The sequence below is a fragment of the Thunnus thynnus genome, chromosome 8 (assembly GCF_963924715.1).
Source record: "Thunnus thynnus chromosome 8, fThuThy2.1, whole genome shotgun sequence".
In the NCBI taxonomy this organism is placed as follows: domain Eukaryota; kingdom Metazoa; phylum Chordata; class Actinopteri; order Scombriformes; family Scombridae; genus Thunnus; species Thunnus thynnus.
This window is the reverse complement of record NC_089524.1, coordinates 7,422,602-7,433,523: the sequence shown is the minus strand read 5'-3', so window position 1 is coordinate 7,433,523 and position 10,922 is coordinate 7,422,602. Positions and strand designations below refer to the sequence as shown.

At 40.6% G+C, this 10,922-nt stretch overlaps 1 protein-coding gene across 2 annotated transcripts; it reads left to right on the top strand.

Moving 5' to 3' along the window:
- The first annotated feature begins 6,239 nt into the window (after window positions 1–6,239).
- On the top strand, window positions 6,240–10,877 carry henmt1 (HEN methyltransferase 1). Of its 2 annotated transcripts, none has more exons than XM_067596297.1 (9): window positions 6,240–6,409; window positions 6,686–6,798; window positions 7,412–7,546; window positions 7,739–7,921; window positions 8,583–8,769; window positions 9,337–9,550; window positions 9,751–9,880; window positions 10,147–10,304; window positions 10,455–10,568. In XM_067596297.1, exons 1-9 carry the CDS (start codon window positions 6,326–6,328, stop codon window positions 10,475–10,477), a joined length of 1,227 nt encoding a protein of 408 aa, XP_067452398.1. In that variant the 5' UTR covers window positions 6,240–6,325; the 3' UTR covers window positions 10,478–10,568. The 2 variants fall into 2 exon arrangements, with proteins under 2 accessions (XP_067452398.1, XP_067452397.1); XM_067596296.1 differs by having other exon boundaries at window positions 6,247–6,409; window positions 10,450–10,877.
- Window positions 10,878–10,922: the final 45 nt, after the last annotated feature.

The window sequence follows — 10,922 nt, the reverse complement described above, 5'->3', positions numbered from 1 at the left end:
AAAATTAAACTCTACATGCAAAATAAATCTCCATGCTTTCTGTTAAGTGGAAATGGAGATTATCATGACTACTGTTATTGTGAAACCTTTATACAGAGAAGCCCATTAAGAAAGACATTTTCATTTACAAGTTAAAGTATGAAGATCTTTAGCCTGTGTTAGCATTTTAAAAACATTCAAAAAGCTTGTATGCAGGGTGGACCAATAGCCAAAGTTGGTTATAGCATTGTTTGTTATAACATTGAATTTTAAAAAGCATAATTTTATGGAAACTGATATTGAGCTCTTTCCACTAAAAGTCAAACTGCCCCAACACCTCTACATGCTATTAGACATTACCAGCCTCAATAATTCAATAAAAGCATCTGTACCTGAAGTGACAGATGGAGATTAAAACCAACAGGGAGCGTCACGGTGAGCAGAGCGATGCAGTACAGCAGTGTTTTGATGAGCATGGCTTTGGGAGAAACAGGCATTAATGACATGTAGAGGTGTTGAGGGGAAGGGTGCAGAGCTCTGCTTGTTCCAGTGTCACTAGCATCATCAGAGGCAGTGACTATAGATTGGACCTGATGAGGTCTAGCAGCCCTCTGATTCACTTCTTCATGACATCAGTTATTTAACTCTCATCTTCTTCATTTCCATCGTACTTCCTTTTACCCTCCCCTTTTTCCTCTCTATACACTCCCATCTGTCCCCATCTACCACCACCCCAACTCCTCCTATTCATGACCTTTTGCTGTCTTCCCCATTTCATTGCTCACTACCTTTTTCAACCAGCATTGCCCCCCACCTCTCACACCCTGTTTTCCCTGTTGGCCCTAGATTGGCTGTGTGGAGCTGAACTAAGAAGTTATGGTCACAGATAGCCCCTGACCTTTTCAGTGACTGCCCAGTTAAGTTTGAACGAACTTAAGTTTTGGTCATTCCTCTTAGTAGGTAGTGCAGTTTGTGCAGACCATTACCCTCTCTTTACCATCCTGAACCTGGTAGAGCACTGCCCCTAAACCCTACATATACCCTGTAAGGACGGTCGTAATTACCATAAGCCAGTATAGGTGCCTGTAGGAGGGCTTGCTATAGCTGGTCCAAACTCTGCTGACACTCTTGACTCCAATGGACTGGATTTCTGTGGTAGTAAACAGCAAAACCTAAGAAATAGCGTACCTGTTTCACTGTTGCCGATACTGCCCAGTCTCTCACTGCTGTTGTTTTTTCTGGATCTGTAGTCACCCCCTGATTGCTAACAATGTCGCACAGAATCCTCACCTCCTTTCTCAACAGACGACAGTTTTGGGGCTGTAGCTTGAGGCTGTTCTGTTTAAGTCGCTGAAAAGGATGCTGCAAATGCTTTAGGTGACTGTCAAAAGAAGGGGAATGGTCCAAACATATTAACAAGTACTCATTTACCTTGTAACTCAGGGACCTTTCCATCAGGTGCTGGAAGGTCACAGTGGTGTTACATGGGTCAAAGAACTTTGATCTGCCAATACCCACTTGCCAGGTCCAATGTGGACTACCACAGAGACTCTTTCAGACATGTCAGGGACTCCTCTCTGCTACCTATATGCCCCCGAACTCAAAGTACAGAATTACAAACCCCACATAAGATACTCTGAGGCCATTAGCTGCTCGTAATGATAAATGGGGGATATCATTTGCATCCTCCATTGACTCATCACCATGGATCTCCTGAAGGAGAGACTGGCCCAAAAGAGGTCACAGGGGATACTGTGTCCAGCTAAAGGAATTCTCTTACCTGTCAAAACAACTTCTACGTCAGGGCACTCCCCAAGGAATACCTGCCTCCCAGTGCTGGTTGGGTTTCTTCATTAGCCACCTGCCCTACAGCAGTCGAAGACTCTGAAAACCTGCCTGCCTGGGCTGTTGACTTGGGCAGTTCCTTTGTACATGACCCATCTCTCAACAGTCTTTACAAATTGACCTTCCTTGGGCATCCTACTGAAACCCACAGGGTTCATAGGAGGAGATGGATGGTGTTGAGCAGTCACAATAGGTGTAACTGGGGGTGCAATTGATTGATGGGGGGCTTGACACCATTCCAGCCAGCTGCACCTTTATCTCCTTTACTAGAAAGTTCCCTGTTGCTGACATCTGAGTTGTGATGTGTTGATATTCAGTCCATAAGTTGTCTCTGAGCTGTTTGAGCTTTGGCTGGGGGCCCACTGTTGGTGTAGAGGTTGCTGGATGGGCCGACTGTTGGGACTGCAACAGCTTCTTCATTAGTCTGAATGACCCCTACGTCCCCATGCCTCAGCAACTCCTTTTCGAGGGCCATGCACAAGCCTGCACAAACGTCCCTGGTGTCTGTCGGATCTGTCGCTGGTCCGGGACTGGTTGTGGGGCTAAGGCAAACTGGTCTCTTAGTGTGACACCAGGTCTGCAGACACCCATTAATCATGAGACTCCTGAAACCTGAGTATAAATGACCCCACCCTTTCCTCTGCTTTTTGTTTACAACTAAAAAACTGACTCCTTATATAAGTAATGGACTGAGGTGGCTGATATTAATTGGCAAGGAAATCAAATATCTTACTGCCTGAATTCCTATTAACTGCTTGGAGCAACAAAACTTCCCTTTTAGCATCAACCTCTAGCACATTTAACACAAAATCTACATTTTGGACCGTTCCTAGACCCTGTGCCGGCAAGTAAGATTCTATCCCAGCCTGCCACTCACTGAACCTCATAGCATCCTCCCTGTTAAACATACTGTAGGTAACAAAGAACTTACCAATACCAATACCAATACTTACCAATAAACCAGGGGAGAAAGGTATTCATATACATACTCTTGTCTTGCCCTTGGGCGTTGCTGTGCTGTGGTAACTGCATCTCTCTCAGTCTGAACTTGAGGATCCGACATGTTGGCCTAGTCAAAATCACATAACTTTGAGGAGGTCCCAATTAGAGTTAAGTCCAAACTAGAGTCTACTCAATAAAAATAGCAGATGGCAGCATGAGCCATCCCTGCCGTATCTTCTGTAGTGGGAGTTTGCAATTCAACAGCCTTACAATTGGAAATTTATATGAAATTCATTTTTGGAGACAATCTTCCCTCTGTTATTGGCAAGTGGTTGTGTGTGTGTTCCATACATTTTATAGCCGACTGTCTGCTTAACGAAACTCAGTACTCCGCAGGATTTTCTACTTTTTCATCTTCAATCTTTGGACGAAGTCTTAAACAAGCACATTCAAAAATATTGTTTCTTTCTGTTACTCAGCAAAAGGAATATAATACCTGTGTATAATATCTGTGCTAAAGCTAAGCTAGCGACATCTGGCTATGACTTTTACTTTGTTAGGAAACTTAGACACAATCTTACCGTATTTTGAAATCTAAACTGTGCAATAGCAGGTTCTTCCCCTTCCCATTCAGTATCAGACTGTGGTTCATAGACCGCTACATACTGTCTTACGTCTCCTGCTGCAGCCGTTACTCCTGGTAAAGATGCAACGTAAGGGAATTTGCATTGTTCATTTGGTAGTATTCCAGTTGGCCAGGGGTGAATGTCGGGCCACACCTCAAGCCAACTGGAGAAGGTGCTCATTAAAATTTTTATGTAAATAGCTTCCGAAACAGTCTGATGGAGGACAGGGGAATGTGGGCTGTAAGGAAAGATGGATTTAGAGAAATCTAAACAACTTTTGGTGAATAAAAGTATTTATAAAAATGACTCAAAAAAGGCCATAATATCATCTTTAACCGTTTGTTCTGTGGATTATCCAGAGTAACGGATAATCCATTTCCATTACTTGGACAGAGATGTTGCTCTTTAAATTTTTAAATGTAATTTTTCAACACTGCGAGAACCACAATGGCTAGATACACTTGAGTAAAGTTAGATTTAGGTGAACTGACCCTTGAGCCAAGCAGTTTTAGTTGTCTAAACTAAACTCAACCCCCTTTAAACCAGAGGGTAACAAGAAATGCTAAACTATGCTAGCCAAATGCTAAGTGACAGCAGCAGCCTCCATATGTTTTTCTTACAGCATCATTCTGTATCAAATTTGTAGTTTCACAAAAACAATATTAGTTACAAAGTGAGGTGGTTACGCGTCATCATATATTTTGTCCTGACAAAAAAATGTATATATAAATGTATATATAAATGTATAATATATATATTTAACTCTTCATGTTGGAAATGGAACAACTCAAGAGTATTACTACATTACATCAGTGTGAATGATGGTGGAAAGTAATGGTTTGGATATGCCAAAGTTAACCTAAAAAGACATTAAAAAATGTCAAAAACTAAATAAAACTAAGAATTACTAACAAAAACTTCCATTGATTAATCTGTTGATTTTTCTTATTAATTGATCAATAATTTAATGTCATAAAGTGTCCGAAAACTGTAAAAAATGTACACTTCTACTTGCTTGTTTTGTCTAACCATCAGTCCAAATCCCAAAGATGCTTAATTAATAATCTGAGAAGCTGGAAACAGGAAATGTTGTTAATATTATTCAGCTAATCAATTAATCGACTAACTGTATCAGCACTAAATAGAAGTAAGTTTATATTTCAGCAACATGTAGATAAAATTCAGCTATCTACATACTGATGATAAATATCTGGAGGCCCAGCAACATGTGAAATTATTTGAGGACTAGTCCAGGTCATGTGTGAAGTCAAAGCTATTCCAACGTGATTTGAGTGAACTGTAAGTCAGGTGCCTGTTACAAGCTCATGTTTGGTCTGTTGTTCATTTCCTTTGCTTTGTCCATGACTCTGGATGTGTAAATTTGAAATAAGTGACTGAAAGGCAAAACAGCCTAATACAGTCTTGAAATTCACCCGAAGCAATGAATTGGCCAAGAAACTAACAGGGCTACTCGCTGTTTCCCAAACTATTACATCATGTGTTGATGAGAGAAGACTATAATGTGTTTATGTTAGAAGGTGTGTTTTCTTTACACCTTTGATTGGAGCAATGCCCCTGTGGTTTGAGGCATCATTATTTATCAAGGATGTGTGAACAGGCTGCTATGCAATATAGCTCCTAATTTGACATGTTTTCTTCTCAGTTAAGGGAATATTATACTCTCTTAGGTATTTCGTCAGTTTTTCAGGGAGTTTGTGTTTGTGTGTGGTGCAGTGGTGGACTGCAGTGGTGGACTGTCAGCTAATTACTTGTAAACCTGATGTAATACATTTAGTGTAGCATCTCCTCTCATAATTTCAATGTTTTGACACGGTCCCTTCCCTTGCAAATAAATAACCAACCAGTAAACACAAATAATACTTGTGAAACAGGTTATTGTAACCCATTACCTAAAATCTATTTGAGGACCCCCACTAAAAGGCAGTGGTCTTCAAAAAATGGTGAATGGCACACAACTCAAGAAATTTTACATGAGTTGATTTCCAGCATACATTCTAGTTAACCTACATCATAACCTTAAAGGACAGCTTTGTAATTTTTCAAGTCCGTCTTAAAATAATAGTCAGGTGCCCAAATCAACATTGAAACAGGTTTTTCTTGCTGTAATCATTCCTCCTGTTCATACTGACCACTAGAAGATCCATTCATAATGTACTTACAATCTAAGTGATGGGGACCGAAATCCACAGGCCTCTTTCGGTGCAAAATTATTTAGAAGTTTATCTGAAGCTAATATGAAGCTTCAGTCGTCCAAATGAGCCAAATCAAGTAGATATCTTTCAACATTACAGTCTTTTTAGTGCAAAAGTCCCTCTTTGTGTTACTATACTTCCACTGCAGCTCAACAGGGAGGCTGAGGGAATTTGACTGTAAATTTAGCAGATATCCACTCGATATGACTAACGCTGACTGCTGAAGCCTCATATAAGCTTCAGATATACTTTTAAAGGCATTTTTGCACAAAGGGATTTTGACCTCCATCACTTACATTGAAAGCACATTTCAGGGGGACCTTTCAATAGCCAGTATGAACAGGAGGAATGATTACAGGAAAACGTCTTACAGTGTTAATATGGACACCTGTCTGACAGACTTGAAAAAAATTGTGGATCTATCCTTTAACTAAAGTTACATCTGAAAAGACCAAGGAAGACAGAAAGAAATGGTAACGTTAGCTAGCATTTCAAAACCATGGCAAAATGCACATTTTAAAGATATTTTAAAAGTGGTAGGAAAACGGGTCTTTACGTGCAAATGTGGCTTCAGTTGGCAGTCATTGTCGGACGTAAAAATAGTTGTTACTACCTTGGAAAAACACCCAGAGTATTTAGCGCTTAAGAACACAACAGCGCCATCTACAGTCTGCTGGACTAACGTCCGTCGTTAGGGAGCTAACGTTACTCCAATTAAACATGGATCCGCTGTTTAGCCCGCCGCTTCACAGACAGAGACATCAATTTGTCATCGATTTTGTCAAGATGAACAAACCTAAGAAGGTAGGTAGCTTAGTTAAAGTCTTTATTCAACAATGTCGTCCGGGAATCAACGTTTTCTTACGACAATCAAGCTAATTGTCGTAGCTAACGTTAACTTGCACGTAACGCTAATTAACGGCTAACTCTAAAAACAGAGCTAATGCTAGTTAGCCACAGCAGGCTTATCTATTTAGGGTTTGGGTAACTTTAACGTTTGACTCTTCTGCTCCATCAAGCCCAAAACAGATGTCACTTATTTGACGCTGGTTAAGCTACCTGTCCTGTTTCTGTCCTCAGGTGGTGGACTTGGGCTGCAGCGAGTGCAGACTCCTGAAAAATCTCAAGTTTTGCCGTGAAATTGAACTGCTGGTTGGAGTCGACCTGAACGGTGCCACAATACGAAAAAAGATGTATGTTTTGAAAATGAAAGGCGTAACTGAATGCGTTATCATGAGATCTTTTTAAATGAATACATATCGAGATACGTTAGATGTAACTTACTGTTTTGCCAAGTCACTCAAAATAGTCAAATTGCTGTAAAATGCGATGAATTATTCCACCATTAGTGCATTATATCAGAGAATAGATTTGCTTGAAGTCATTCACTTGGACAACATAATTTTGTAGCACAATATGATCATGTTATCACAGTACTGTAAATTGATTAATTATTATATTCAATTAATATCCAGCCCACATTATGAAATCAGTTTATCAACTGTTTAAAAAAAAGTGGCAAAAGTGTGGCAAGGTCTCAGATCCAAATTAAATTTTAATAGTTTAACTTACAGGGACACAGACTTTTTAAAACATGTAAATCAATAACATTTTTTGGGTCCTTCTCCCATCAGAAATGGTGATTCATGTGCTAAACTTCAGAAACTATTTATCCACCTGCTTCCAAACGATCAAAGCACAACTTGATCTTTGATTCCTCAGTCATCTTTTGTGTTTTGTTGTTGTGACACCTGTACTGTGATGGATGCTTGATAACGTTAAGATTCTGCTTGTATGTCCTTTCAGGCATGGATTAGCTCCGATATCAACTGACTATCTGCAGCCAGGTTACGATCAGCTGCGTATAGAGCTGTACCAGGGCTCAGTCACACAAAAAGACACACGGTTAAGAGGATTTGATCTGGTGACCAGTATAGAGCTGTAAGTTGCTGTTTGGCCCTTTAGGCTCAATGACTGAAGTTTTTGTGCTGGGGCATCTATCAGTATTAATTAGTCTTTTTGTTGTTTCATATTTTATCTCTATATTTTTTTATTCTCTTGTTTCTTACTCTTTCTCTTTATCCCTCTGTGTGTCATTATTTATCAAAATGTTCCCTCCCTGGCTGTCTGCAGCATAGAGCACCTCCATCTTGCTGATGTGGAGCTGTTTTCTGAAGTGGTGTTTGGTTACATGACCCCAGCGGCGGTTATCGTCAGCACCCCAAACTCTGAGTTTAACCCCCTTTTCCCAGGACTGGCAGGTTTCAGGCACAGTGACCACAAGTTTGAGTGGACCAGAGCTGAGTTCCAGTCCTGGTATGCTGTTTTTAAGGATCCATATATGGCTTTTTAGACAGTAATAGACAGCTTAGAGTGGAGGGTGTTAAGTAAGATGGTAGAGACAGGGGGTATTGATGGATAATCCACCCAAAACACATTAACACTGTTGTACACTTATTGGATATTCACCAGCGACATGATGTCATAAGGATGTTTCCAGCACTGCTGCAATGGAGTTTAATGCTGGATTAAATAACTGGAAAACAGCTAATTTGGTGTCAGTCCCTCAGAATGACGTGATGCATAAAAAAACTCTCCTGTAGAGCAATCATTTTGCACCAAAGTCAACAGTTCTACAGATCCCCCCCTTTCTGAGAACAGGCACCGGTTTCTACACTTGAATCGGCTCCTGTTGACCAAAATGTAATGCAGTCACAAGATATAATGCTATGTTCACAAGCTGTTTTGTTAATTATCTTAAATTTTTATCCACATGGCAACCATTTAAACTTTGCAGCCTAAAAAACACACCAACAAAGTAAATAACTCTTAATTACAAAAAGATTCCTGGAAGTCACTAACATAATATTTCTCAGTCTTCGAGGATGGATGGCTTCTTAGCAAACTGGGCTAATTGAATAATCATTTCATTATTTTTTTCTCATTAAATAAAGATTGAATTGAATTGTGTTCCTAGGGCTCTGAAAGTGTGCTTGGAGTATGGCTATGAGGTGGAGTTCACCGGTGTTGGACAGGCACCTCCAGGAGAGCAGGAGAGAGTCGGCTTCTGCTCCCAGATCGGTGTGTTTCACAGGCTCGGAGAGAGAGATGGCTGCAACAGGTTGTTTGGCGATGATGCAGAAGATTTGTTGTCATACACACTGGTGAGTAGATTTCTTTTATCTCATATGTTTTGAGTCTCACATCGCGCTTCACACAAAACCACATAATCGCTGTGTGACCAGTTCATGGGGACTTTGGTTACCCTTTTTCTCTGTCAAGTTTCATGTTGCCCTCTACTGTCACTATCAAATAAAGGCCAAAATAGTAAAAAAAAAAATATCTTAAAAACGTTTGAGCTTTTGAAATTGACGTGTATGCAAACAGAAATCAGTGACACAGAAATCCGTCTCAACCTTTTTCAGTTGGTTGAGAGTTGAGAGAACATCATTGTGACTGTAGGGGGGTGTAAATATGTTCTTTCTTATGGATATAAGGGTAGTAATACAATATTCAGCCCCAAAACCTGATAACCTAAGGAGACAGTAGTGAGTTTTATTGGAGAAGCAATAAGTACTTTTTGAACTTTGTCGCCCTCTACTGGTGACTGCTAGGAACTGCAGTACAGGTAGACATCAAGCCCTTTTACAAAGGTCAGAGGACTGAGTAAATTTCTGAAACAGTCCATGTATACAGCTCCAAGCTCTGATATTTCTATGTTTGTTTTTAAGCTGTATAGCATAAACTACCCCAGCCTGCAAGACAACAACATCCTGCGGAGGGTCCTGGTGAGCGAGGTCGTGTACTGGGCAGAAAAGCTGAAGAGGAGATGGATGGAGGAGAAAACTGGTGCGAGGGATGGTGCTTTTACACTATGCCACACTGAGGAAGGAGGAGAAGAACGTGTCTCAGAGGGACACATGGACATGGAGGAGAAGCAGACAGGTGAACATCCACAACAGCTCATAATATGTTACTTAAATGTTTGTTTAAAGCTATAGTGGCAGTAAAATTGACCAATAATGTTTTGGGGCTGCCTTATATGTGTAAATGCAAGATTATGTTTTTAATCAATATGATTAATTATGTGCCAATATAATGCCTTTTTCTTTTTTTGGAAAACAAATCAAACCTCACACCAACAGCATGTGGAGGAGAGATGAAGAGCCCCGTGCAGAAGTGTGGGAGAAGTTTGTCAGAGGATGAAGGAGAAGAGTATAAAGAGGTGTTTTGGACAAACGGCCAAGAACAACAGGAGTCGTGCACATCACCCAGGTGCGTTTCCTAGAGGAACATGAGGAGGTGCAGTAAGGTAGTTTGTTGCATTCGGATCATGACCAGGATCCTCGTTTCTGTGTGTGACATCTGCACTTCTGACTAGTTAACATCTTCCCCTCTCTGCCAATACAATACAGAAACACTTTCACAAAGTTATCACACTAATAAATCCGAAGGTTTTAAGATTAACAGGTGTTGAATATTGCTACAGCTGACTGTCCCTTCACATGCTGGATTTGATTGCCTTTCATCTGTGCTGGTAGGTGTGTGTCTGTACCCCTGGCTGTGCTGTGGTCCTGCTGTCCCAAAGTCAGTGCGCTGGGTGGAAGTCTCAGTAATCTCAGACATCTACTAATGGATGACCCCGAAGTTAAACTGAGCGAGGACGGCTCTGCTGTGCTTGTATATAATCAAGAACAAGGTATTACTGCCATTTTCCATCAGTTGTCTTTTTTTTTTTTTTAATGTACTAAATGTCAGCATTTATAATGAGAAGGGGAGTCTTTAAGAAATTCCCTGCTCTTCCTATGAATTTGAGTATTAAGTGGCAGTATTTGTGCTCCAAGACCAGGAGGACGAAGAGGATCACAGTGATTTGGAGGACAGCGGGTATGCAGAGGCCACCCAGTGCTCCCACAGTGCTGTGGACGAGGAAGAATGGGAGGCTGTTAGATCCTGAAGAGAAAGAAGGAGGATACAGCTTTGTTTTCAGGACAAGTAGATGACTTGAAATCATGACTGAGCAAGTGGTTTCCCTCGGTCACTGCTGGACAATACAGGTTGTTTTAACAAATGCCAAACTGCGCTGTGGAAACTCTGGATCTGGGATTTGTTAGATGGCTTTTTTGGAATGCAAAGTTCAGAGAATTACAAATATTTTGATTAAAGCAGGTCAATAAAATATCCATTGGCCTCTAAAATGTGAGTGTACTGACTGAATACGACTTCCACATGTAAATAGTACAATAAAATTGTAAATGTGAGAAATTGTTCATATTGTGACTGTTGTGCGTTTGCTGGTTTGAAGGGGAGTCTGTAC

Bases quoted from the DNA above. Each gene is read 5' to 3' on its own strand.
- henmt1 (XM_067596296.1), top strand. From the start codon at position 6,326: ATGGATCCGCTGTTTAGCCCGCCGCTTCACAGACAGAGACATCAATTT. The intron at 7,547-7,738 runs GTAAGTTGCTGT...GGCTGTCTGCAG, and splicing joins CTGGTGACCAGTATAGAGCT to CATAGAGCACCTCCATCTTG. The intron at 8,770-9,336 runs GTGAGTAGATTT...TTTGTTTTTAAG, and splicing joins ATTTGTTGTCATACACACTG to CTGTATAGCATAAACTACCC.